The sequence below is a fragment of the Halichoeres trimaculatus genome, unplaced genomic scaffold (assembly GCF_033239565.1).
Source record: "Halichoeres trimaculatus isolate MK-OKI-2021-1 unplaced genomic scaffold, fHalTri1.1 fHalTri1_scaffold_17, whole genome shotgun sequence".
Classification (NCBI taxonomy): domain Eukaryota; kingdom Metazoa; phylum Chordata; class Actinopteri; order Labriformes; family Labridae; genus Halichoeres; species Halichoeres trimaculatus.
The window spans coordinates 15,293,816-15,321,804 of record NW_027437195.1 but is presented as its reverse complement, the minus strand read 5'-3'; the positions used below and the strand labels follow the sequence as shown (position 1 = coordinate 15,321,804).

General features: G+C 43.0%; 3 protein-coding genes across 8 annotated transcripts in view; 1 reads left to right on the top strand and 2 right to left on the bottom strand.

Annotated features, from left to right (window-relative positions):
• Positions 1-246: 246 nt before the first annotated feature.
• ift43 (intraflagellar transport 43 homolog (Chlamydomonas)) lies at positions 247-12,239 on the bottom strand. Of its 2 annotated transcripts, XM_074692200.1 has the most exons (9): positions 12,111-12,239; positions 11,309-11,410; positions 8,927-8,997; positions 6,417-6,452; positions 5,626-5,672; positions 1,963-2,035; positions 1,210-1,285; positions 1,030-1,092; positions 251-769 (listed from the first exon to the last, which is right to left on the bottom strand). In XM_074692200.1, exons 1-9 carry the CDS (start codon positions 12,153-12,155, stop codon positions 659-661), a joined length of 624 nt encoding a protein of 207 aa, XP_074548301.1. In that variant the 5' UTR covers positions 12,156-12,239; the 3' UTR covers positions 251-658. The 2 variants fall into 2 exon arrangements, with proteins under 2 accessions (XP_074548302.1, XP_074548301.1); XM_074692201.1 differs by lacking the exons at positions 11,309-11,410; positions 12,111-12,239 and adding an exon at positions 11,188-11,250 and having other exon boundaries at positions 247-769.
• Positions 12,240-13,397: 1,158 nt separating this feature from the next.
• On the top strand, positions 13,398-24,188 carry tgfb3 (transforming growth factor, beta 3). The gene is made up of 7 exons (XM_074691539.1): positions 13,398-14,150; positions 18,065-18,228; positions 20,046-20,175; positions 20,325-20,432; positions 22,376-22,532; positions 23,096-23,249; positions 23,343-24,188. The coding sequence occupies exons 1-7, from the start codon at positions 13,805-13,807 to the stop codon at positions 23,499-23,501; spliced, it is 1,218 nt and encodes a 405-aa protein (XP_074547640.1). The 5' UTR covers positions 13,398-13,804; the 3' UTR covers positions 23,502-24,188.
• A 546-nt stretch (positions 24,189-24,734) lies between these two features.
• ttll5 (tubulin tyrosine ligase-like family, member 5) overlaps positions 24,735-27,989 on the bottom strand; it is a 64,061-nt gene continuing 60,806 nt past the window's right edge. For all 5 annotated transcript variants that reach the window (XM_074691536.1, XM_074691535.1, XM_074691534.1 and 2 more), the window contains one exon: positions 24,735-26,527. In XM_074691536.1, the coding sequence (XP_074547637.1) occupies positions 26,475-26,527 (53 nt within the window). In that variant the 3' untranslated portion in view covers positions 24,735-26,474. The remainder of the gene's footprint in view (positions 26,528-27,989) is intronic.

Genomic DNA, 27,989 nt, shown 5'->3' with positions numbered 1-27,989 from the left:
TAGTTATGAAGAATTTGTGGTACTTTACCTTAAAGGGCACAATCCTAACAGCAGCTGCTTTCTTGTTTCAGACTTACATCCATTCCACTTTATCCAGTAAAAGGTATAATGTATGCTAATCCTCCAGGTGTCAATAGGAACTCTGTTCAATGCATTTGAGATAATAGTGAAGAAGGGGTTGCTCCTATCGAAGACCTGGAAGATAAAGTCAATGGCACAGTCAATAACAATAAGGTTGTAGGCTTTAATGAGGAATGTTAATTTGAACACAATCAACTGGATTTCAGCTTAGCTGATTATCACCTTGGACTTGTATGAGGCTGTTGATAATGGTGGCAGTACATGGAGGGCATTTATTATCTGACAGCTTCTTTCAGGGGAGCTTTTCAAACAAAATCAGTTTGCCTTTCGGCTGCTCAAGTTCAGAACCAACAAACAAAGAGGGTAAATTTCCCAACCTCCTAAACAAAGAAAGGATTGGAGCAACACAGCACTGTTCACCGCACAGTGAACTTTATTTACAAAGAAAACTCTACAAAACAATTTCTGTACAACAAATGGTAATTATAGATACTGTAGCCAAAGTCACTGTTTTGTTTAATAGATTTTCACCCAGCTCCCACCGGAGCCATTTAAAGTCCATGTCCAAACCTCCTCCTCAAGTTACAGGCAACCCAGCCTGCTCCTCACTCTCTCCTTGATCCCATTCCATCAGCAGCTCTGAGGACACCTCTGTAAACAGATGATCCCAGTCCCAGCGCACATCATCCTGCAGAGCCAAAGAGACACAGAAGAGGAGCAGAGAAGAAGAATTAAAGAGGCAGAAGGAGACAAACCACAAAAGAGAGCACAGGGAACAGAGGGAGCAAAGAGAGCAGGATGGGGAAGGAGAGCAGAGGGTGTTAATGTACACATCATAAATCTTGATTACCTCGGAGACAGAGTGGCAACCTCCCCTGGTGCTCCAGAAACAGCTGGACAGGTCTTCACTGGGAGCTCACAAGCTATATTTACTAAAAACTCACTAACCTCTTTCACCTCCTGCTCCGGTGCTAAAACCTTGGTGAGGAGCTTTAAGTCAGTCTCTCCGTCCTGAGGAGAGATCAGAGGAAAATTCACTTAGTTTGCACAAACAGAGGTGATGTTAGTCCCAAAACCAAATGCACAAAGTAAATCACAGGGGTATAAAAATAAATATCCTTGACTTACTAAGGTCTGGAACGCTGAATAATACTTCAGATCATTGTCCAGATCTCTGTAGGTCATTACCCGGTTCACCTGGACTCTAAAGGAAACAGTCAGAAAAAGCATCTGAATGACTAAAAAAGTTGTGATAATTCCACACTTTGTACAAACCAAAAGTGAAAAGTGGCTTTGCAGAAGTTTGAAACTTCAAGCAAAGACCACAGAGAGCAGGAGATGGTTGCCAAGTGGTAAATGCTTCAAATTGAAACCCAGCTGCTTATCTGTGGGTTAGAATTAAGTGGGGGGGCTCTCAAAGTGGCCGGGGCCTAGCAGTGCATGCCAGTCCTACTTACTGCACATTACACGCTACATTGCCCCCGCAATGAGTTCAATGTGGATATTATCTTGCACAGAGAGCAAGCCCCAGCCTAATAACCTCCACCGCTGTCATAGCCTTGCTACATATTCGACACATGTCGGCGTGTCTCTCACTGCCCTGTAAATCAAAGGGCCCAGTTACACAGGACCCTGTAACAGAGCTGCATAAATCACACCCAACTGTTATTTCTCCATTTCAGCCCGATAAAGCAAGACACTCTGTAACAGGACCAGTGGAGGACAGGTACCTATCAAAGTCACCAGAGCAGGCTACAGATCTGGTGTCCTGTGCACGTCCAGAGGTTAACTGTCACACATGCTTCTAGAAACACACAGTGTGTTTGCATGTGTCTGATCCTTAGTGACAAGAAAAAGAGTTAAAGATTTTCACTACTGTACATTGGTGGAGCTGCTATTTGCATGGTGAGATCCTCCTCCTGCACTTCATCGAGGTCTGGAATCACTGGAATATCTGAAAACAGAAAAAAAGAAAACATTTGGCAAACACTTTGATTATACTTAAAAAAGTATCAAGATTTGAAAAGTCTGCTTGGTTGCCAAATGACAGGGTTGTTTATAAAAATAAAGTAAATCCCCTGTGTATGCATATTTTTGGTGTGAGTATGTGTGAGCATGTCTGTGTGGCACTTCCTCCCTCCTCTCTTCAGCTACATCCTCATAAGAGCTGCCCTGTCACAATAGCCATGCGGCCATGAATATTCAGGAGGCGAGGCGGCAGCTCTTCCCGCTGTGAGAGGGGCGCTGGCCAGGGGCTCCCCAGAAAGCACCCCCTGCTACCTTAGCATTTGGGCCCTGTCAGCGCCGCCCACCCCCAGGACCCGCGGTGGCCGGTAGGCCGACCTCCATGTCCACTCTGCCACTCCGACTGGAGCGGCATCCAGCCATGTGCAAGAGTATTTGCTTGCGGGCCCATCTGTGTGGGGTCGGAAGTCACAGTGCGGCCTGGCAGGGGCTGCGGTGCCAGGAGCCGCCAACCCGCTGCTCAAACAGTGGGAACCCGCTTTAATTGGCAAAACGCAACAGGACAGAGGAAGGCTCCTCTCCCAAGAAGGACAGGGCAAACTTTCACAGCATTTTTCAGATGGACATTTGTTGGGGCAGGGAAATCAGAGAAGCATCATGAACAACGGGACAATTTGATGAAAAGAAGCAAAACAATGAAAGAGGAAGAAAAAATATCTCAGTTTTATCACGAGTGTGAATTACTCGCTCGTGATCATGCTTTCGCGGAGCAGACTGAGCATCCTTATTAAATCTACACCTGTGTGTTGACAGTAAAAGAGACAGACAGAGAGAGGAACAGACATACTGAGAGAAAAAGGGAGAGCTGGACTGCATGGAGAGGGGTGTCAGTAATCTCTAACCACAGTACCGCACCCTGAGGGGAAAGTCAATAGAGGAGCTAAATGGAGGTGGAGAGATGGAAGCCTGCATCTGATGGGAGGAAATATCTCAGCATCTGTGTCACCACTCCTTCAAAATTACTCCTTAAAATAAACTAAAGTTAAGAAAGCACTGGTGTAGCATTGAATTACAGCTTCGTAAAAGTTACACTGTCGACAATAAAAAACAATTATTATGATTCTGAATATATTTGTTTAACAGACAAAAATCCTGGATACCAGTTGTTCAAAGGCTAACCCATCAACTTTCAGCACATAACAAAAAGCTCACCCTCTGTTGATAACTTATTTCTTACTCTTTTTTAATTAAACCAAATTAAAAATGCCACGCTCGTTTAGCCGCTGACAAGATTCATCTGTGTTTCTGATATCCAAATAAATGCAGGCGCGGGTATTTCATATTCATGAGGCCCTGGTGACACTTTGTCCTCTCATTTACAAAGCACAGCGTTCAGCAGAATCCGTCCCCCCTGGACCCCCAATCAAATTTAATGGTCTTAGTGCAATGACATCAAAAAGCCTCGCCGTCCGGCTCTTTGCAAACAGCTTCCTGGGTTGTCTATCTGTCCACGCACACCCTTTTTCATTTCAGCCAGTAATACACTATTAACACACTGCATGAGAGTTCAATGTGAAGCTCAGAGGAAAATGTTGTCTATATGCAAAGTCTATTATTTAGTGAAAAAGGGAACAACACTTTTAAATGAGCTTTAAATTTAACCCATTACTTGAGGTCAAGTGGGGCATCAAAGCAGCTGAAAGCAAGCCAGTGTTTTTTCTGACACAGAGGGCAGCTCCATCAGGAGGAGCTGTCTCCCCTGAGCGCCGCACACATCACCTACGCTGACTTCCTTCCCTCCGCTGGACGTATATCAAGGTGGCTTTTGTCTGGCAGCGAGCAGGCCACGTGTATCCTTATTACCCGGCTGCATCCGCCTTCCTTGCTGAAGCATGTAAATATCAAAAGGGAATAATTTGCCGCGAGTGTGGACACACTCCCGGCAGGCACACACACATTACCTTCACACAGACACTGTCTGAAAAGTGTGTGCGATATTACTGAAAACATCAGCAGCTATAGAATGAGACATGAAAAAGATGAGGGTGTTTGTGGTACTGGTGCTATTTTAGGTGAGCAGCAGGAGGAGGCTGTGGGGCAGCTGATGGGAGGATGGGAGCAGGGACTGGGTGAGCCTTCTCTGCCTCTCTTTCTCTGTGTGTGCTTGTAGCCAGTGGACATAAGGGATAAGGGTAGGGGACATAATCAAGATCGCAGGGGCTATCTCACTAACCCTCAGCACTGTAATTTCCACTGCCCCTGCCTCGGGCTCTGTATTAAGAGGTCTCCCTCCACAGAGTAATAATCTTTCCGCCGGCATTAACTGCGAGGGAACCAAACCTTTGGACTCTTTATTCAACTGGCTATTTGAGCCAGTGTAGGCACAGTACACAGCGTGTGTGTGTGTGTGTGTGTGTGTGTGTGTGTGTGTGTGTGTGTGTGTGTGTGTGTGTGTGTGTGTGTGTGTGTGTGTGTGTGTGTGTGTGTGTGTGTATGCATAAATGTAACAAAACTATAGAGCTGAATGGATTTGATTATACCTTAAACTGTTATTTATTGGCTTATTCAAATTTCTATACGTTTTAAATACAATTTTTTTATTGTATTTTTCTTTTTTAGATTGAACATCTAACCTTGAAAAATAATGAAAAAATACTCCATAGTCAGCTGATATTAATACAAATATTGAAGTTATCCCACTCATGATTTGACTAAGTCTCAATATAGTCGATAAGTCTCTTTGAAAAATGACAAAACATCAATTAAACATACAAAAGCATTTAAATGCATGTTTTTACTCACTTTTTATAATTTATTACATTATTACAGCCTTTTTTTTACCAATAAAATATTTAATTCCTCAAACAACTCAAAGAACAGAATTTTACTTGAGGGAACATGATGATTAACAATTCTTTGAGAAGCTTTAAAAGTATAAGAAGGGTTTGATCAATATGGCAGTAGTTGTTCCCAAACAGAATTAATTAACACTACATGAATATCTGGTATTAAAAAGTCTTTTATTATTGTACACTGAGTTTTTCATGCTGCCTTCTTACCTTTATTGAGGCAGTCTGATCCTATTTTCCCATCTAACTCCTGCTGCAAAATTGAGCAATTATTCTAGGCAGCGTTTAGCAGAAATTTCCTCCTCAACCTTGACATTGTTTGTGGTGTGAAGAGCTGGGCCCTCAGGTGACTCGGTTAACGCTAGATCTGTATTCAAAAGCACCTGCCTGACTCCCTGTGTGTGCATGTGTGTTTGACTAACTGTGACGCTTTGGGTGGTGAGGAGAGCCTGTACATCGTGCCACACATATCTCACACACGTAAAGATGAAGCGTAAATAAATGAGTGTATTTAGGCGTCAGGAAAAGGGCCTTGTCACACAGTCGTCGAAAGCAGAGCTCTCCACATGAATCCGTGCGACATACAAGGGGAAGTAGGGTGTGAGCATCAGTGGACGGCAATGATCTGACTGCCTTCTTATCTAGTCTGTGGTGCTGTGGAGGCACCAGAGGGCTTCTCCCTGCCCGCGAGAGGAGACACAGAAAAGGGGGATAGTCAGGGTGCTCTTACCTCCTTCATCATCTGATCCCTGGGGTGTTTGTGGTCGAAGGCGGCGGCTGTAGAAACAGAGAGGGTAAAGGGATGAATTATTTAATGCTTTCAAAATGCAGCTCACGATGAGGTCATCATAGGGAGTGAGTGAGGTTACGACTGTGCCTTGATGATTGGCGTGTTGTCTGTCTTGTCTCTCTGGCAGATCGGACACTTTTTGACTGTCTGGGTGTCCAGCCTTGCAGTTCGACAAGATCACCTCTGGGTTTTTAAAAAAACAACAAGCCCAGCTGGAGCTACAGTCTGAATAAGTATCACTAAGAGAGTTGTGACAAAAGTACAGGATAAGGGATTTTTCTGCAGGGGAACAACTTATTACACAAAGCCTGTGTTTCACCACAGCCACTCAGGCACCAGGCCCCGACTGTGACGATGAGTAAAACACAGACAACTGCGTCCTCTACCTGCCTCTCCTCGTGATGTCTCTTCTATTCACAGAGTGACGTGAGGGCAAGGTGGGGGAAAACTGGAATAACAGGAAAACTTGGCTCCCAACAGCAATAAAAGTGATGACAACTCAGTCACGCTGTTTTTTTTAATCATGTTAAGTGATTGTTCTTGGAAGGAAAGGATTAGCTGCAACCAAGGACAATCAGAAAGCACAGTAACATTTCCAATTCACTGCAAAGGGAGCAAACATTTCAACTGAAATATTTTATCCAAGCAAACAAACTGTAACCAGCATGGTATTCAGCAATAACTGCAAAAGTGACGTGTGTGTGTGTGTGTGACGTGGGGCGTGAACGTACTCTTCTAGGTCTTCAGCTGCAGGTCTTCTAGATGATCTGCAAAACAGCAGAAAAAAGTCACATATCACAAATTAAAACCAAAATAAGATTTCTTTTTCTACATCTCCAACACACGTGACAGCCCAGAACAAAATGACATATAAGCAGGTTATTTCTGTATCTCTGGCACAGAGGTGCTCCCCTCTCTGTGGTTTTTAATGACAGTAATTCTGCTACATCAGACACAGTGGGGTCTACAGCAGTCATGTCTTCACCATACTCTGTTTTCTCGGCCTCGTCTCCTGCTGGACCTGAGCTATTTTCAGACTTTCTCACTTACGCAGCTCAGCTTGAGCCAGGCATGCCAGATCCCAAAATACTGCATTTTGACACTTCTCTCACTAAACACAGTATTTTTAGCTTTCAGACTGTTCTAAGAACGATAGCACTACGTAATTTTGACCAGATGAGTGTTATCCAGATCATAAAATATAACACAGGAACCAAAGCCGAGTAAACATATGGATGTTTTAACTGACACAGGGCAAAATGAGTATGAAAGGTTTTATAATTTTTCATGACACCGAATGGTTTTGATACTTCTCCTGGTTGAGTAGTGCCCCCTACTGGCTCTACAATCATGAGCTCCTGTATGGCAACACCATGTCCTTGCTGACAATCTGATTTCATCAAACAAAATAAAAAGACTTTAAATTTTCAGTGTAAACGTATGTTAAATTACTTAATTATTTAAAATACATGTATATAGAAATAGTGTATATTATAAATGTAAACAAGAAAAGACACAATGAGGTTAATTTATTAATACTTCTATCCAAAAACAACCAAAGGGCAACCTTGGTAGAGTTATGGAGAATCAGTGAGGTGATCAGTGGACAAAAAAAGTTTCTAAATTTATAGTTAAAATGACGCACCGGCCGTGATTCCTCCTTTAAGCTCAACAACAAACCACTGTCGGTGTATCCTATTTTTTTTTCTTTTTTTTAATGTGTTAGGAAAATGTCGGAAATTTTGCTACTGGCTGAAAAGATAAAATTTTTCTTTTACAAATGGGGAAAAATTTGTTTTACACAATTCTGAAAAGGGATGCCGTTAGAAAAAATGTAACACACACATCACATTACATTCTTCTAAATACATACAGACATATAGTGATATGTGTGTATGATATAATATTTGATGTTAGGTAAGTTAGTAGTTCAAAAGTGTAATCTTATTTCCTCATCTTTTTTTGGAGAAGAGAGAAGAGAATGCTAAAAAAAAAAAAACAATTTGCCGACAGATTTCTTGCCCAAAATGTTTCCTTTTTTTCGTCTGTCTCAACCCTGCAGTCTGAGTGAAGACAAACGGCCAAAAAGGTGTTAGAGTACCAACCATTCATGGCAGAGAGGAGCAGAAAGAGCCTACCTGCCTGCCCTTGGACTGTGTCCTGTCTGGGGGGTGGCGACACTTAAGACACATTACAGACCCCTTGATTAAGACTCATGTAAGGCAAAGCGATAGACATGGTAAAACTGTCTGGAAAAAGTTGTTAGGGATAAAATATATTGTGACAACCTGGTTTCAAAGGTTCATCAATAAACTGACAGATCATTTAGTGTCAATTAGAAGTGATAGATCGACAAATCCTGGGATTTCTGCGCTGGGATTAGTGGGAGGAGGGCGGCGGTGATTGAGCACGAGGGGTGACATTGAAGGGAAAAGTCCTTGCCGGTTCCAGGGGGGACCATTACTTACTTTGTTTCAGAGAGGATCAATGCGCGTGCAAACCCCTTTTACACCTCCTGTATTTCAATCGCTTTGAGACTGGGAATCAAGCTGGTTCGCAAAAGCATAGACGCGACACGCTGACCTTCTGTGAGGGAGGAAAGATCTATTGAGTTTGCTGTTTTCCCTGCTTGCACTAACGGTGCAGTAAACTCCACAAATAAGCACAATTGACTCAGTCTGTTCACTTCAATGAATCTCCTATGCTCTCCCCTCCACTGAGACTGAAAAAAGAAGTAGCAGCTGGAAGAGAAAACACAAGAGGTAGTTCCACAGTGTGATAAAGTCTTGTGCTGATGCATACATGTACAGTATTATGATTTGGATTTGTTATTCGTAGAGGGAAGCTTTGGGCAAACACCTTCCATCTGTTCCAAATATTTCATAAATTCTCTATGTTGTGCTCCCCTTGTAAAGAGCAGACTGCAGTGGTAAGGGGTGATTAAGTGGCTTGAACCCCCGTGATGAAGTGGCTAGCTGACTAACAGTGCCCTCCTGTGGCTGATGCATTAACCATGTCAATTACCGCCCTGCTCGCAGATGAAGACGAATGGAGAGTTGCCTGCTCGGACAGGCTCCCTCTAACCTTGTTGATTCACAGCCCGAGTGCCAAATATGCACTGATAAATAAGCTCATTCAACAGCATGAGAGTTCATTAATAACGCATAACCCGAGACCACAGCTCGCAGTCGACGCCTCAGTGCAGCCGCAGGAGATGGAGGGAAAAGGTGAAGATACGTACTTGGCAGAACCAGACCCAGAGCTGTCTTCTGCCCAGCCGCCCTGACGCCGGGCAGGTTTTGGAGGTGGGCCCTAAAAGGAGAAGAGGAAACTTTTAATGCTTTATTAGATGGTTACACAGTAATGTAGAAAATTGAATAAGTATTATTCCACTTTTATTTAAGCAATAAGGCTTAAAAAATAAATATCTTCTCTGCACTGGGTTTGTTTGTGGTTAAAGGGAGAATGGAAAACTTTGCTTCACACAATCACAGAAAATGAATGTCCCAAATAAAAAGCAAACACCTCCATTCGCCACAGTTATAAAAAAAAACACACACCATGTTTAATTGTCCTGCCAAAGGTGTAGGGAGTATTCTAACTTAAGTTTAACTCTGATCCTGCACTCACACATTCAAGCTGCCCTAAAGCTCCTGAACAACAAACAATGTAACAATGTGTCGTGTGTATGCAAGACAGTCATCTTTACACACTCCATTGTTTTGTTTATTATACTTTTCAATACTATCCGTTTCCCCTCTGCACAACATATGGAGCAGAGTGTGGGAACTGCTAAGGCCTGCAAGTCCAACCCCAAAATAGTAGCAAAGGGAAAAAAGACCCTCTCCCTCTCATTCTTTGATTCTGAAAATAGTAAACCGAGTATGCATCTCGATCCTGAGACCGGGACCCTGAGAGCAGCACTTGAATGAATTGAATTCCTCAGAGCACTTGAGGGTGGGCACTAGACAAATGAATTAGGGGGGGTAAAAAAAAAAAAAGGCACAACATTTCTCATTACTGAATTGGGTCTGCAGAGGACAAAGTGCTCGTGAAGAATTTCTTTCGTTTATGATGGAAGAGGAAATAATCTTTCATGGCTGGTTCCTTCAGCATAGCCATTTATAAATCTGAATGTCACCATTAAGCAGGGCAGAGGGAGGGGGAGCCACTCTGCTCTGCTGTATATTACCATTAATCCAGAGAGCTGTGGCTGAACTAGCTCCCTCAACTTTATGTAATTAGTATCTGTCTCTTTACCAGGAACAAAGAGGATTATAACAATGACAACTGAGTCATTTTCAGCAACATTACAAGAATTCCTTTAAGTGATGTGAAATCCTTCTGACCGTTCGTGTTTGGCATTTCTGACATGAGAGAAAAGATAATACAGCTGAGAGTCTCTGGGTGTTATAAATGTTGCTTTTGATAGTTTCGTCACACAACAAAACTGTAGAGAACCTTCCTTAAGTGTCCTGAGAAACAAAACAAACCCTGCCTCCAATTCCTCTTGACCAAATATGAACTTCACAGTCGTAGTAAAATGGTTATGGCTGTATAGATAATTAGCTCAGCCCTCTTGGTATCTAATTCAGGATTCTTCAGTAGTCCCTTGGGTAAAAGAACTTGTGATGTCACAACCCTATAAGCCCATAAAAGCTATTGAGTCTTTGTTTAGAAGGATGTCAGGAATGTGACCAATCATTTGGGTATTTTAGGCCAAAGAGGCCAGGGTTGATAAACGAAGACTGTAAATAAACCCACCCAGTCGCACGACAGTCTGAAAAAATGTATTGCATGTGCACAGCAGGTCAGAGGGGGCGCGAGAATACCAGATCATACGTTGGGGAAGTTGGCCTAATTTGGGGAAATTAGCCTAAAGCAAAAGAATTGCTAGCCTTTTTCTGGCTTTGGGAATGTTGGATTGTTTACAGATTGTCAGTCCAGGACATGTGACTGATTCCATAAATGCCAAAGATAGTGAAGTGCAATTATTTGTTCTATTCAACATTCACCTCTGTTTTGACATGGCTCCTCAGTTTTTTGCTCTGTATTCAGTCTAAATTGAGCAACATTTAGCCATCGCTGGTCAAAGAGGTGGGGCCCTCTGAGAAACTTCTCTGCAGGGACTTTACATCATTCCTGCCTCAACAGGCAATATAAGGAGAGGAGTTGTGAAAACTGTTTTGGAGACTTCGGTGACGTACTGTGCTTATTTCAGTCACAACAGTTTATAACAACAGTGGTTTTGTGTCAAGTAAGATAGCAAAAACAACAACAAAATAACAGTTTTACAGCTTGTGTGAAGCAACACTTTAAAACATCTCATGCAAGCACACTCAAACCAGTGCACACAGAACATCAATGAAAAACACGTTACGACTGTGCTCTTGTGTGTGCTGCGCTGTAGGAGGTGAATTTCTACAGACTTGGATATTGAATTTAACCCCCTTGCAGCAGCCATGCAAAGTCACCAAAGTCTCTTTTTTCCATGCCACCTACCTCATCGTCATCCTGTGATTCATGTTTGAGGGGAAAAACACAATGCATACAAGTAAAGCTTCTTATAAGTGGGACCTGTAATGTGTTACAGTTAATCAACATCTGTCACATGATCACATACCTCTCCTACTGTAGCTGAGGTGGAGGACTTCCTCCCGTGACGAGAATCTTCAAATGATGATTGGTCTGTAGCCAGGCGTGCTCTTCTTCCTGGCTTTGCAACCTTAGAAATGTGCAGAATTTAATAATGGGACATTAGATTTGAGATCATGGAGCCAAATGCTGGCACTTTCAACAACCTGGACTTAGTGCTTTTTTTTGCTTTGACTTTGCCATCCAATAAAGAGCCCAAATGTATCCTTAACACACTGTATCACTGATCAGAATAGGGTTGAATACCCATATCTCTATAACTACTTGAGCTTTTCTAAGATTCTTCATTGCTAAAATTCTTCTAAAGTCGTGGTTGTTCTTTTTTTTTTTTTCAAAAAGTGAAACCCAAAGATGAAGAAACAAAGGGGCAAATGTTTGGCAAGGTGTCCTAAGAGATGTTGAAGTGTGTAAAACCCTGAGTTGGAAGTAGAATACGACTTTAAGAAATCTGCACTTTAAGGAGACAGGCTAAGAACAGATTAATGCACTTCATTCAAAAGGTAAAGCGAATTTCATTTAAGGTTTTCTGGCTTGCAAATCGATAACTAGCGTCCTGTCCGCATCGATAGTAACTTGCTTGTTAAAAGTCCAGTCTGCCCGGTTTACTAACGTCCAAATACTGACGCTTACGTTAGCCTGATAGCTTAGCGGCTATCCATAGCAGTGCCTAAACGTTTTCTTCAAACTAATCCTAACAAGCATAAGCAATAAGTCACGTCTACCCTAACTATATGACATACTGCGTAGCCTGTACTGAAGCAGTTACTCACGTTTTTCACCGCTCCAGCTTCTCCAAACTGGAAGTTATCGTCCATCTTCTCCTACAAGCTAACGTGCTAGCACAGGAGATAGCGTCTTCCTGGATACTACCAAGCGTCACATAGCAACGCTCTCCATGGTAACACCAATCAGAGAAAAGAAAGGTGTCCCGCGAAGTTGAGACTTCATGCAAACATTTGAGTCATATTCTTTGTGCAAACAAAAGAGTCGCCCTTTTTGATACACTGACAAGACAGTTATTCTCTTGGATGATTAAATGTTCAGAATGACGCCGTAATGCAGAGCTTACTTTTGTAACAATTCTAAAAACCATTAGAAATCCCCAAAACGCGGGGGAAATATTTGAACTAAAGTGAGTCTAGGCATAATAACATTTTAGGATCCCGTCACGAGACGGGATGAGAGAATTCACGCGGGCAGTTGCATTGAAGGGCGGGCCAAACAGTCAGAAGTGGGTCAGTAACAAGATGAGGACAGGCACTTGGGGATCGTTGAAATATGATGTCATGTAAACAATCAAAACCAGAGTTTGTCTTTAACCAAACAAACAGCATCTTTCCCACAACTCCCTCACCCCTAATCAACCAGTGGCCTCTCACATTATCTCAGCTGCTGCAGCGCCTTGTCACCATCCACAGACAGCAGCAGTGTGAGAAGACAGCAGAGAGGGGGACATGAACTTTTCCTTTATACCCGCAAGATGTCACCATTGCGCATGTTTTATGTTATTAGTAGAAGCTGAGTGGTGGCAGCAACAAGCGAAAGGTTTGACAGAAGGCTCCCTGTGCACCTTCAGGATCTCTCTTTTTTGTTTGTTACTTTGGCCTTCCATCTGCATTTGATTTCTTCTGAATTATATCTTGAATGTGGTAAAAACAGCCTTCAAAGACTGAATCTTTACATGTAGTCATGGCCATCCAAGCTTGATGGGATGATGGAACTGAATGCTCACACAACAAAAGATGCTTAAAATACCATTCATAATGTGCCTATAATATGAAAATAAAACCCTTTATAAGTAAAAGTAAATTGCTAAACTCATTTCGTCATCCCTGGGCAAACTACGATTGCGCAATCTCAAATCGCCCAATATTACGCACGATTCCTCGACTATGACAACGTACAATTTTAAGTCTCAGCAAATGCATTTTGGAGCAGGACAGCTCTCATTGTCCGAAATGAGTCCATGAATTGGTGCCCCTCCCTCGCAAACGTCACAGCTCGTGGCTATAAAGTGCAAGTGAGAGTGGAAAGCGGTGAGTGTATTTGAGGCTGGACTGCAGGGAGGTGGCACAGTAGCGCACCGACTCCACACGCGCAAGTGGATGGAAAGAGCCCGATGCAATGGAGAAAGTGATCCGTGGTGCAGAGATCGATGTCCTGTAAACTCAAGAAGGCGAGGAGAGATGCGTGCATGAGACACGGAGGGAATGAAGAGTAGGAGAAAGAGTTTTAACGAAGAGTTTAAATCATTTTCTGAAATGGCACGGATTTGCTTACCCGCAAATGCGCATTTTGCAAAGATGACATAGCACTTGAGAAAATGGGAATCCTCCACGAACAGAACTCACTCACGACCTGAATGAAAAAAGAAAAAGGGATTCTACTCAAATCGGGAATTTAGTTTTTGTTTTGTCTTATTTTACTTGACAAGTCTGGGCTGTGAGTGAACGCAGATTGAAATATGATTCTGGGCAAAGCACTTTTGTTTTTCCTCCTCCTAAGCTGTGTGACAATGACTCTGTCGCTGTCCACTTGCACCACGGTGGACATCGACCACATCAAGAAAAAGAGAGTAGAGGCGGTACGGGGACAGATTCTCAGTAAACTTCGGCTGACCAGTCCTCCTCAGACAACAGGTCCGAGTCAAGTGCCATTTCAGGTGCTGGCCCTTTATAACAGCACCAAGGAGCTCATTGAGGAGCTGGGGAGGGACAGACACCAGAGTTGTGGACAGGATAACACAGAGACTGAATACTATGCCAAAGAGATTTACAAGTTCAACATGATCAGTGGGTCGCCGGAAAACAGTAAGTGTGCTGCTCTAATATTTTTTTATTTTAATTTCCCAAATTTACATAATAACCTACAAAACTTCCACCATCTAGATAAAAAGTCAATATGGACAGGTTTTACGCACCGACGCGCCTGTGAGCTGCGCGCAATGAGAGAGCAAAGTAAACATTCTAATTGGAATGAGCACCATTCCTCATACATACCTCACACCAAAGCCATGGGAACTCCAGTCAAAGTCTGACACATTCCTAAGCGGGGAAAATTCTCAGGCAGTTAAGTCTAGTATTTATTGCCAACTGCAGTACCTCATTTCCATTTTCTGGCCGTGAGTTACCTAATATTTTTCATCCGCTGTTACCACTCTCGCTTCTATTTCCCCTTCTTTTGCTCTGTAGTAGCTCAGTGTTATGATCCAATTCCCTTGTTCATCCGTATTGGTATTTCCTGTATAAACTATGGTCCATTGATTGTTCCAGCAATCAGAAACAGAAGCTGACCGAGCGGCAGATTCTCCAGGGAAATTCCCCTTTCAAGTGGAAGAGTTGGGCCTGCGTCCATTCACGGTCAAAGTGGATGGTGGTGTTGTTACCATTTTCAAATCAACAGGTGTTTATGCTGCACTGTGACACAAAGCAGAGCCTCTGCCGCTTCCTGCATTAGCCCTGAAACAAACCCATTTCACGGGTCCAACAAAGTGCTTCTGACACTCAAAAACACACAGCTCAGGGTTTATCCACTGGTCAGAGGTAGCCGGAGTTCCCAAGGCAAACAAAGGTCTGAGGAGTGGGATCAGGGATGGCCTTGTGCCCAGGACACATCAGGCCAGCCATATGCTGTACTTCAGGTGATATACTAGAAATGCCTACCTTACTACTGGCAACACTGTGCACTCAGCAGCGTATCCAAGGAGGGTATAAACTAAATTAACTGAGGCTGCCAACATACATTAATTTTCACTTTTCTAAGCCTTTCCATTATGTAATTTTGAAGAGAGTGAGCATGTTGCAATATGTACATAATGTCTGTCACCTCTATAATTTTGCAGCGTAGTTCATTTTCATTCCTGCTGGATATAATGAGTTTTACATTCACGGTTTTTGGAAGGTGGGAGTGTTCGGGAAGATTGTCAAGTTTGACTTTTTTCATGCTGAGTTAAACAGTTAAACAGAAACTTTTCTTTCCACTTGCTCCAGACTACTTTTCTCAGACACTTTGTACAAATACAAATCAAAGAATTAGCCATTTTTTCAGAGGATGAAGCAGAACAGAGAATGGTCAGCAAAATATCTCATTTTTGTGGCGGAAACACTGTGATACAAATGGGATAAATGCAGAACTGAACTGAGGCATGACCTTTGGCACAATAACACTGTGAGGACCTGCTGATGCCTAAATTAGAAAGATGTTTCCCCACACACCAAGGCAAGATTTCATGCCAATATTTGACTCAGTGTTGGGTCAGTGAAAACTAGCGCTGAGGACAGCGGGGTATCTGATCTATGGGAGAGCAGAAAGATGATGTCATCAAGACAAACAGAGACAGAGGTCTCTGGCCTGCTCCCAAAGAAACAGCATCCCCCCTTCCCCCACCACACCTCCCACGCCTTGACCATTTCTTGCTTCCTCATCCTCAATCAAGTGGAAAAATAAAGTTGTTTTTCTTCAGAGCGGAGCTGCATCCCATTATCTCATCTGCTGGATTTGACCTGCTGCAGTCAAAGTTTGGCCCAGACAGAAGTCAAGAAATTCAGCCTTTCTTTGACATAAAAGCTGCTTTTGAAAAATGAACTCACAAACAAAAGAGAAGATGAATGTGAGGTATTTCACTTGAGGAAAGAGAAATCAGACTGCTTCTCCTTAGAGTTTTCTGCCGTCCTCCATGAGAACGAGACATCTCTGCAGCTGGCCTGCACCTGCTGCCTTATGCTTCCTATTTCCTTTGTTTACCTCTGCAAAGCTGTGGAGAGACTGACATCACAGACATTTCTCGAGGCAAGAGGGGCAAAAAAAAAGAGGTGATTCCACAGATTTTTTTATCAGGGAGTTTCTGTGTCATTAGAGGAGAGGATCACAGACGCGGGAGGGTGAGTGACAGGGTTTGGGCGAGGCTCTTTATGGGAAAGCTAGACAAACAACTGTCTCTAGAATTCTCATTTTATAATCTCATCCTTGAATTCCTTGATTTCAGCTCGTCCAATTTCATGATTGGAGGTTAATACAGGAAAGTGATCATGGTGGAATCATATTATTATCTAGGATATAAATGTTACTGTAAATACTCTTCTGCAATTGTGCTAATCTCTGTTTAAAAATGCAGAGTGTTTGCTTAAATTTAACATAGCATGATTTTATGCTAAATATTCAACACCAAAAAACAAAGTCTTACTTTTAGCAACTTTAACTTTAAACCCATGCAAAGCTTGATGATCTGCTTGTTTGGATAGTTTTCAGATCAAACTTGTGTCAACATCAACTCTAAGAGTTATCATCTAAAACTCGTGGGGGTCCGTAATGTATGTCTTTTTAATTGTGCAAGCAATCCCCTCCACTTACTAACATGGAACAAATTACCTCTCAGACCCTTGGCAAAAATAAGCCATAATGTGAAATCCACCTAAAACCATTGCAATGGGAAAAAATGAGGTCATCCAAAAAGGAAACCAAAGACTTGATTAGAATTTCAAATCTCCCCTCGTAGTGGGGCTTTCCACCTTCTGTGGGGGAGGTAGAGGGGGATGGGAAGGGGGCAGTGAATGAGGGGAGGAGAGGGCTACTGAGGTTTCCTCCTTATAGATTATAGATGTGGAAACACTGGACAGATATCTGGCCGAGGTTGAATGCTGCAAAGGTTGACTATAAATAGGGAAAGTAAAAAGACAAAAAAAAACTTGGTGGAAATATCAGATAATGACTGGAATGACTGAAATAGGATTATGGGTCAGATGAAGTACAGATATTCAGAGATGTGCAAGTGCTTCTTGCGTGACACTCAAACAACTGAAGTTTCCATTTGTCCTGAAACAGCTAGAGGTGCAAATCAGCTAAAGGTGCAGTGCCCTTTTTCAACCACCAGCAAATCTGGGGCTCTCTAATAAAGCTCAAGCTCGGGTTATAAATTAGCTATGGCTTGGCTGTAAATGACTGTTTCCACTTGGCCCATAAAAAGTTTGCTATGTGCTTGTTTTGCTCAATGCTGCATGTGCTTGGTCTGTTAAATTAATAAACTTTTCTATGGTGTTATGGTAAATGAGAGGGGACAGGAAGCTTTTCAGATAGCATCACAATGTGGCCATTTATGACTGTGAGTCTGCTAAAGGTCATCGTAAAACACACAAACAAAGACACTCACCATGTATACAGTTACTGCTTTTCAAGCCCGCACTCAGCTGCATTAATCGTGTCCCCCTCCTCGGTGGTTTCTCAGGTATTGTTCCACTCCAGCACGTGAGCCCACATGCTCTTCATGGTTCAAGGGGAATACTTGGCCGCTGTCCGAGCCCTCCGAGCACCTGTTGGGCTCACGAGTTGAAGGGAAAGGGGGGGCTGCTGCTGTCCCACCACAGATTGCTCCACCACCACCACATGGGACATTTGGTTTTCATTTCATGACTTCAACTTGTTGCTAACTTGGACGGCACAAAGCACAAGCAGATGGCTCACGCTAATGGCCCATGTCCCTCTGGAAAGAACTTGAAATAGTTGGAAATACTGAAGTTTTTTTTTAATCTGTAAACTACCTAAAGGTGAAAAGGGAAATCCTCAGTTAGAAAGTCATCAATAATCAGAGTGTAAACACATCCACCCCTGCAGGGATGTCCAATGAAAAACACACAGCCAAGTAACAGATGGATCAGGAATAAAGGATTTTTTACTGACTATTTGAGTTATGTTACAAGCTATTTAATCACGATTTCCCCTTTACCTGCAGATGACCTCCCCTACTGCCCTAAGGGTATCACCTCCAAGGTTTTCCGCTTCAACGTCTCAACCATGGAGAAAAACTCCACAAACTTGTTCCGGGCCGAGTTCAGAGCCCTGAGGATCCCCAACCCCAGCGCCAAGAGAAACGAGCAGAGGATTGAGCTCTACCAGGTGCGTGAACTGACCGTTCATTTTCCCTGTTATCCCATCGCAGGGGGGTAATGTGCTCTATTTCTCTCCAAAGGCTTGTGTGGGTCAGCAAAAGGGATGAAAACTTTTATATTCGTGTGTCCAACTCTCACTCTCGACTTTTTATGCCCTGATCATTATTCCATGTGCGTACAGTCAAATGGATTCCACATTAGGACAAGTTTAAAAGCTTGCACAGCCGTCTTCAAGAAACCCTAGATTACCATTGGGCAGTTTCTTCTTTCTAAGCTGTCAATCTTGGAGCAGTTGTCCATCCGTGTTAGATCAAGAAAGCTGTTTAACTTTCATCCAGGGTTTTATGGACCTGCACTTGCGTCTGTGTGTTTACGAGCATTTTGTTGTGAAGTGTGTCAGAGCGAGCATCTGTTAGATGTCTGTGTGTGTGGATGGCAGGGATGTAATTTTTTTTTTTTGGAGTTTCCTCATTAATCTCCCGTGAGAGACTAGGAGTAATGATCAGGTTCCAACATTTCCTGCCAGGGAGACAAGCGTCTCCGGACTGCATACCGCTTCTTAGGCAAGGCTCTGGCCAGCGCTGAATGCAGACTGTCAGACCCTCTAAGATTGTTTCCAGGGGCCAAGGAGGAGATAGAGGCAGGGTCGCCCACTGAGGGGGAGTAAATGGAGCCGCTTGCTTGCTCCTCTACTCGCCCCCACACTTTTCAGGCTGGGGCTGATTGGCAGAAGGCTGGCGCTAGCAGTCCCTTGGCCCCTCGTTCCCACAGGAAGCCAGATTAGATCCTGACAATGTTCAGGAACCTGGTTATCCATAGCGCTGCTGTGGGGCTAAGTGCTCATACCAACCACCCAGACACACAAAGTTTTAACTACTGATAAACACCTTTGTTCAAGGAGGTGCTGATGGAGACAGGAATGTTTTTTCTTTCATACATGTAGGACCTTGACATGGTGATGGAGTTAGGTCACAGATGCCCATCAAAGACTGCATAGAACATGGATGTAAGCTTGATGACATCACCCATTGGTTTCTGAGGGGGCATTATGGAGCCCATTGACAATAGTCCCCCATATTGGAAATGATGACTCCAACCTACAACAACTCCAGGAAACAGCGAATAGCTGCTGTAACCCACCAACTTGTCATTCAAATGAATTTTTTATTAAATTCTTCGGTTCAACCAAACAAAACAACTGACTGCTCAAAAAACTCCCCCAAACAGTTTTTTCCAAAACATTTTTTTACCAGGCTGTAAACAGGTTAGAATAATAATAAAAAGAAAAAATAATAAGACATTTCATCATGAAGCCTAGTGGAATTTCCTTTCAGACAGCCTAAAGGCAGTTTTCTGCACTTCCGCATTGGCGTCTTTTTTTTCCCACCGCCAGAGGTTTCCACTGGATACCCGCAGAGATACCTGCAACCCGGCTTTGTTTTGCTGATTTTTCACTCGGGAGTCGAGCTAAAGCCAAAGTTTGAACTGCTGACATGAAGGACAGCCAGGTTCTCATTGGCAGGAGGGTAACACACAGGCATTAACTTGCAAAATGGGGATATCAACACAGGGAGTCACTTTTTCCATGAGGAGTAGACATTTGGCCCAAGGCATCCTGGAGAGTCTGGCTCAGACAGACAGCTCTGGTTCTTTGTGTGTGTGTGTGTGTGTGTGTGTGTGTGTGTGTGTGTGTGTGTGTGTGTGTGTGTGTGTGTGTGTGTGTGTGTGTGTGTGTGTGTGTGTGTGTGTGTGTGTGTGTGTGTGTGTGTGTGTAAAAGAAAAGAGTTTATGCAGCTGGGTCACATTTTCATCTTTTCCTCCCAGATCCTCCAGAAAGACGACCCCAAAGCCAAACAGCGCTACATCGGGGGCAAGAATGTCCTGACCAAGGGAACTCCTGAGTGGGTCTCCTTTGATGTGACAGAGACAGTCAGGGAGTGGCTGATGTACAGACGTGAGTGGGACACCTTTAAAGTTTCCTTGCATCATACCATATTACATATCCCTTTTAAGATCATTGAGTTCCGTCTGAGACGAAGGATGATGGCCACAGGGCAGAAATATCAGCTCCTCACATCACTCGGCTCTTCTTTCTTTTCTCAGAGACCAATCTTGGTCTGGAGATCAGCGTGCACTGTCCCTGCCACACTTTCAGGCCTAACGGTGACATCATCGAGAACGCCAATGAAGTGCTGGAGGTCAAGTTTAAAGGTGAGACTGCATCCAAAAGGGAATGCTGGGAATTGTACAAGCTAGGTGATGAGTAGCTTGCATTAGCCTGCCTTACTGGGGAAAAAACACGTTCAAATTGTCATGAATGTGTTGCCATATCAAAAAACATTTGTTCCACCCTCTTAGAAAAAAGTAATAAAAGTAGAAAAAAGGGAAGGTCTCACAGGCAAACCTGGTTTCAAGTTTAGAAAAACTTTGTTTCTGTTGATTTTGGCGCCTCCTGTGGACGAAAGGATGCCTGTCATCTGTTTACCAGTTTTGCTTTTTGGATGTGTTAGTTTTGTTTCCTGGCAAAATAAATTCTATATAGTTGTCTTTAAACAATTAAAGGCATTTCTCACTGTGAGTATTTGCTGTGGAATAATCCAAATGAAAGGCTGTTTATGAACTGATCTGACACCTACCCCCTCACAGCAGCTTAAGAGATTAAAAATCTCACTAAAGAAATATTAAATCTTGATGCTGATGTTCTTATTCACTTTTGTGGGTCATAAAGAGGGAAACAGTATCAATTTCAGATTTGGTCATAACAAATTAAAAACTTCCCACAGGAGCTTTAATATAAGAAGTCCTTATGTTTTTTTTTGTTTGTTTTTTTTTTCTATGGTTGCTTTAAACTTAGCAAACAGTGGTGAACTCTTCCCTCCCTTATAAATACTTTGAAATGTATTTATACCTTTAAATGGCTGCTATACAGCTCATCAAGATGAACCCATAGTTATATCCTTACTTTGACTGATCTTAAAAATCCATCTCAGTCTCAGAATAAAGGTTGTGAAGGTTCCTTTCTGTGTTGTTGGGTCTTCACTGCCAGATTCTGCTCACTGAGTCTGTATTTGTTTTGGATCGGTTTCTGCTTTGATCTCACTCTGTCAAAAGTATTCTTCCAGTTTGTATTCAAAGATAACATGTACCTTTGTTTCATTTGTCTTATGTTCCAGATAGGCATCTCGTGTTTGTTGAAAATTTTGGTTTATTCTGATTAGCGGTGTTGTGGCAGCGCTTGTTTCAGGATGATTTGCATTAGTGGAGCTCAGGATCAAGCAGGAATGGTTAGAGAAGGAGTTTGTTTTAGGTTCCAGTTTTAGCTTGTTTCAAATGTTTCCAAAGTGGCTTTTTATTTGTTTGTAGATTTTGTTTTCCTTCAGGTAATTTCACAATTGGTATAGGATGTGTTGATTGGAATTTCTGACAGTTGATTTGATGAAAGTCTAAATTCTTTAAATGTAAATGAAAAGGTTCAAAGGGTCTTTTTCCATACAGCATTTTCTGCCCAGTTCAGTCATTATGAAGGGTATGTTCCCGTACAAAGCTTCCTGGGATGACAGAGAATTTAGTTATTTTACAATGCGACTCTCAGTGCCTTCCAAATCAACATTTCATCAGCATGTTCCTGCAGCAGCAAACACCTATTGTGCTCCTTTTGGTAAGATAATGGGTTTCCTTTCATAGAGGTGGAGCACAGACACAGAGCATGGGAATACAATCGATCTGGTATCTCACTTAGCACAGGGGCCCTTGGTCCTGGGAACACTCTCGACTGGCTGGGCCACGAGGAATGTGCTGCCACTGCACTCAGACGCTTGGCCCCCGAATTAAAGAGAGGCGTACACATCCACCAGTAGCATCTCTCCTGAGAGATCCACTGCTTTAACTATCAGGGGCAGATTGGATGAGCAGACGTAGGCCCGGGGGTGACGAGCGGAGGGAAGAAGGAAGTTAGGGACCTGTGCTGAAAAAGAAGAAGGATGAAAAGTGAGCCAAAGAGGAGCCCACTCCAGCCTGGATATTACTGTAAAAGTAACAGAGGAAGCCTCTGAAGTCAGCAACTGGAGCATGGACACATTTACGACTCTCAACAAATCTTTGTGCAGTTTTTTCTTTTTGGTATCCTCCACACTAAACTGACTTCCTTCCCGCAGGCATGGAAGCCGACTACGACGATGTGAGCCGTGTGAAGAAACAAAAGGAGCAGCTGTATCCCCACCTTATCCTCATGATGCTCCCACCTCACAGGCTGGATGCACAGTCCTCCTCCCGCAGGCGCAAGCGGGCACTTGACACTAATTACTGCTTCAAGTAAGGCCCTTTTTCTCTTTACGTAATCCACTGCTTTGATTTATGATGATTTTATTTTAACTTTTTAATACATTTCCTACTGATGCACCTGTAGCAGGCTTTTTAAGAATTGTCAATTAAACACGCCAGCTATTTCTGTCTAACATGCAAGGGATATATCGTTATAATGGCACACCCACCCAAGCAGCATGAAATAGAAATATCAGCTGTCCCGTCTTAAAATAGATGACATGGAAGAGGAGTGCATGGGATCAGAATAAGCCTGTTAATCACCCTGAAGAGCATGACAGAGGTATTAACTGATACAAGTTGAGATCTGTCTCGGATGATAGCCAACCCTACCTCCTCTTACACGGCGACTCCTCAGCCTGGATCCTCCGTGTCAGCCTGACACCTGGGCAGACTCCAAAGGGGAAAATAAGGGCACACCTGAGAGTGGAATTTCTGAGCGTCACTCTCATCTCCGGCTGTGGGGGCTTTAGAAGAGGAAAACGCATACAACACTTAAAATCCTGTGTTATGAGTGGAATGAAGTGTGAAATCCTGTCTTCTCTTGTCTGCAGCAATTACGAGGAGAACTGCTGTGTGAGACCACTTTATATTAACTTCCGGCAGGATTTGGGATGGAGGTGGATCCATCAGCCGGAAGGGTACTACGCTAATTTCTGCTCTGGGCCTTGTCCTTACCTTCGTAGTGCTGACACTACACACAGCTCGGTAAGATTTAAACATGAGACAACTACCAGTCTGTTCAGGGAATCCGATCACTTATCGATGTCTGTATTTATGAAATTTGTTTCATTTCCACAGCTGCTGAGCCTGTACAACACCTTGAACCCCGAAGCATCTGCCTCACCCTGCTGTGTTCCTCAGGACCTGGAGCCCCTCACCATCCTCTACTACGTGGGACGCTCCCCAAAAGTGGAGCAGCTCTCCAACATGGTTGTCAAGTCCTGCAAGTGCAGCTAGACATCAGGTTCCTTCAGGGCCCCTGAAAAGCAAGAGATGCGGGATGTGACTGCTCCCAGGACTACTGGGGAGTGGGTACGAGACAGTGTGGAGAGGAAGGAGGTCCAGTTCATTCTTCAGCCCCTACCTGATCTCTCTTTAAAAAAGAAAAGAAACAAAGGTTCAGATCACCACTCGGCTAACAATCATTGGCAGCATTCATGAAGAAGACTCGTCAAACACCACTTTACTAACCGCGCCCTCAAGACCTCCTCGGCAATCGCTGTTTCCTCATGTTTCCCTGTTTTCCAGCATTCAAAACAGTACGTACCTCAATACTGGTATTCAAAGCACGTTAGAAATGCAAGAAAAACTCATTATTCTGCAATGACCACTGCATTCTTAAGGACATCAAAGTATCGAACAGAGAGGAAGACTCAGAATGCAGACTGAACTCAGCATGATAGGAATATGTCAGAGGGGGTGGAAAAAAATGTCATTTTTCTCATGTGACAGTCACGGGGTACCTTCCAATTCCCCCTCAAGCTGGAAACTGACTCTATGCACGCCACAGTTCCCGACACTGTTTGTTTGAGATTGAATGCTGTTGAATTAAAATGACCTTAGGAGAAAAATAACAAAACAAAAAAAAAAAAAAAGAAAACATGCTGGAAAACCAACCTTTATTTCAAAGTAGTATTTCCATGGTTATGTTTACCTCTGTTATGCAACAGAAATAGTGATTCCAGGGATCATTTTTGTTTTAAAGTGAAGCCTTTCTGTTGTATGAGACGATGTATGTCACTAAGTGAACACTTAACTAGATCACAGACTGTAAATGTTTTTTCTTATTACTCTTGGACACACTTCTTTTTTTTAATTAAAAATGGACAGTTGGATGGATTTGTTCTTAGTTTCTTGTTTCCCTTTTTTTCTTTTACAGCACTTTATTTTGATGAGTCATACGGTACATTTAAATCAAAAACCCAGTGATTGTTCACCGCACATGCTGTATACTGAAAGTTGTCACTTTTACTGACATGATATGTAAGCTTTAATTTCTTCTAGGCGTAAATGTCTTTTTTTTTTTCTAGTTTGCCTAGACGATTTCAAAAATGTTACATTCCCATGCATGTGTTGTCAACAATCAGTAACAAAATGGAACGAATGACTGTAAACAGCTTTGTATCACCACAAGAGAACATCACATCAACTTTGGGTTGTACTGTTGGATTCTTGTCAAACAGCATGCACTGGCTTTACCAGGAGGAAATCCACAACATGACGGCAACATCAGAGAAATACTATCCAAAGGTATTAAAACCAGTTCTGTTGTACTGCATTGAAAACTACAATCAGTGCAAAATCACTCTGACGTTAAACATCAGCTGATAAGACAAAGACATGCGTAAAATTCAAGTATCTCAGACAGTTGTTATAACGTTTACACTAATACGATCGATATATAAGAGAGATGTTTTTTTTTTCTATAACACACCCTGAGTAAAGTCTCCAAATGGTCCCAAGCAACAGGAAATCCACAAGAACACTGTTCTGCTGATGCAGCGTTAACCTTCTTCATAGTAAAAGCAGAGCATAACTGAAAGCCCCTTTCACACTTGCACTCCTGGCCATTTCTAGAAACTTTCAGGGCTGTCTGCTGCTATTGGACAGAGTGACAGAAAACTATTTCATGAGAGAGTTTTAGCCTTTTATCAGTGCTATGTGTTTTTTGGTGTGTTCACAGTAACAGCGTAAGAGGAAAAGAGTTTGGTCTTGCACCAGTGGTGATAAAATGTTATCACCCCATCCCACTGTGCTCGCTGTGAGTTCCCTTGACTTTTACCTGCTACATTCTCACTTCTGCTCACCCCAACATCTTGCAAACATTTAACTAAGAGGCTGGCAGGGAAAAAGTCAAGGTAAGGTCAGGTTGTAAAAAATAAGCCTGAGAATGTTACAAAGTGTTCAGGAGTGCAGTGGATGTGTGAAAAGGGCTTTAATTCCTTTTTGTTATGCTTTGAGCTACAGAAACTGCCAAAACGACTCTTTTGCACAATGTACAGTAAATTAATTTTGACATAAAATCAACAATCTATTTAATATCAGTATTAAATTTGGTCCATCTACAGTACATAACATCTCAACAGGAAAATTCACAAGTCAACTGTGTTCTCTATACAAAAAGCCAGACAACAGTGCTACATTGTCCTTGTCATGAGGTAACAAGGCAGCAACCAATCAAGCTCTCACAATCATCTTTTTCTTTGCTAAGCCTAAAGGAAGGTTGCTGTATAATAATACATCACTGGGCGACGGGCGTAGAAGCTGATTTGGCAGCAATTTGGCTTTTAACAAGGACAAAGAGCTGGAGTGCTTAATGCCACAGGTGACAAGACCCTGCTCTTTTCTGATGGCAGCAAGGCAAGAATCTGCTCGAGCTACCTCTACACTGCTCACCAAACCCACATCTCACCTGTTTGTGTAACTTTCTCAGGAGAAAAAAAACAGAGTGAACTGCTAGCTGTACACATGCCACTGCATGAGCAGAGAGTAAAATGTTGAATCCTGTAGTTAACATACCTCCAGGGCTTAAAGAAGCATCTGCTGAAGGCTATCTGTCAATGAAATCTTTCTGTGGCATCAATACCATGGAGGGAATGAGGGCAGAGGGCTGGTACATAGAAAGTGTAAAGCCAAGGGGGGTTAGAGTGGGGGTGGGGGGAAGAAGCTGAAAAGGCCAACTGATGTTGAGGCTGCGCAACAAAATCCCAACCTGCGTCAAAGCTTGGCATTCCTGGCGTCGCAAACTCTCCTCTAGCGTGTCTGTAGCTGTATCGCAGAGAAGTTAATAGAGCTCTGTTCGATGTCTGGCATGCTTTCATCTGCGTCTGTTGTCCTTTCCCAGAATACACCTCTGCGGGGATGTGGTTACATGCAGAGACACCTGTCAGGCCAGCAGAGGGGTAGGACAGGCCTCTGGTCGCCTTTGTGTCATCTGTTACTGGGGTCCTGGGTCTGGAACAGCTTTTGGTACACAGACAGGCCTGGGGGAAAGAGATGAAAGGGAAGAAAAGTGTAAAGTGATACAGAAGTGTACTGAAATCCTCCTGGTAAAAGTTCTGGTCATCACTTTAAATATTCATGGTTGAAGCTGTTAGAAGCAGTGCGTGGCCTTTTGTCCCCTGGTCCCCTCCCTCCTCATCAGGGCCAGCCATCCGGTAGAAAAAGGCATTCCACTTACAGTTAGAGCTGCTGTGTTTTTGCTCCCAAACAGTATTCCCTTTCATTCCCTCTCTGCACACTCTGTTTATTTTGGTGCTCTTTTACACCGTGGGGCCTGACTGAGCTGGAGAACGAAAACATCGCACTGACTTCCAATGTGATGACATGACCGCTGGAAGCAGCTTCCTCTCAAAGAAAGATAAAGGGACAATATTCTCTCTAACATATCACACTCCAAATGACACCACCAAGGAGGAAATGATGTCAGCAGTTTGTTCAATAGAACATTCACCCCAAAGGTCCTAAAACTGGAACAGATAGAGCGGTTTAATCAGATATCTAAATAATTATTTAACAACTTGGATCTTTGTTTGCACGCAACTTACAAATCATAGCAATCTGAAATCCAGCTTTTACATACATGTGAACTTATCCACCTCATAAAATACATTCTTAGAGGAAAATAATTCACATTAAAAATGTGCAGCAGTGCCTGCTTTGAATCAAACATCTAATAACTTACATAATACATCTGAAAAGGGGATGACAGCCAATAACTACCTTCCTTTCCCAGCAAGGCAGCGCACAGTCTTATTTTGATAGCCAGGGAGGCCTGAGCTATCCGTCCTGACATGATCAGACTCCCATTAAAAAGGCACAAGTGCAGCATTCATTTCCTCCTCAAACTGAAAGCAATAAATCTCCTCACAGTTGTGAGCTATGGAGCCCTTAGAACTCCAAGAGAGCTTCAAGGGAAGCATTGTAAAACACATGTGGTCGATATAATCTGAGTTTGTAAGCTTTGATCGCCGCTCATCAAAACACTCCCCCTCATCTCATGTCTGAAAATGAACACAGAAGAAGTGGGGAAAGAAAAAGGGGGAAAGGGGTTAGCGAGCAGGAGCAGGGAAATGTTTTCAGAGAATAAAGGGGGAGTTGTGTGAGTGAAGAGAGGAAGAGATTAAGAGAGTGCACAAGAAAGAGATAAAGGGAGTGTGTGATTAATGGTGGCTGACAGCTGATCATAGAGAATGCTCTCCATTTGGACCTCGCTCTAACTCCCTGTCACAGTCGATCAGGCGAGCTCAGTCATCTCGATACAAAAGGTACACTGGGCAGGCAGAAAGACCTGACACACTCCTAAGCTCCACAAAAGCTGTGCCCCTTCTAATAACACACTCCTCCTCCACCCAGCAAAACGCCACACTGAGTCTCTGTTCACGTCGACTGTTTGACCATACGGCAAACGGAAGCCAACTGCTGACAGCCTTGTTCACCAAGGAG

Excerpts from the sequence above, each read along its gene's own strand:
- ift43 (XM_074692200.1), bottom strand. The coding sequence starts at position 12,155 with ATGGACGATAACTTCCAGTTTGGAGAAGCTGGAGCGGTGAAAAAC. Across the intron at positions 2,036-5,625 it reads GGGATCAGATGATGAAGGAG|ATATTCCAGTGATTCCAGAC; the intron begins GTAAGAGCACCC and ends TTCTGTTTTCAG. Across the intron at positions 1,286-1,962 it reads CAAATAGCAGCTCCACCAAT|AGTCCAGGTGAACCGGGTAA; the intron begins GTACAGTAGTGA and ends TGTTTCCTTTAG.
- tgfb3 (XM_074691539.1), top strand. The coding sequence starts at position 13,805 with ATGATTCTGGGCAAAGCACTTTTGTTTTTCCTCCTCCTAAGCTGTGTG. Across the intron at positions 18,229-20,045 it reads AGAGGATTGAGCTCTACCAG|ATCCTCCAGAAAGACGACCC; the intron begins GTGCGTGAACTG and ends TTTTCCTCCCAG. Across the intron at positions 22,533-23,095 it reads GACACTAATTACTGCTTCAA|CAATTACGAGGAGAACTGCT; the intron begins GTAAGGCCCTTT and ends TCTTGTCTGCAG.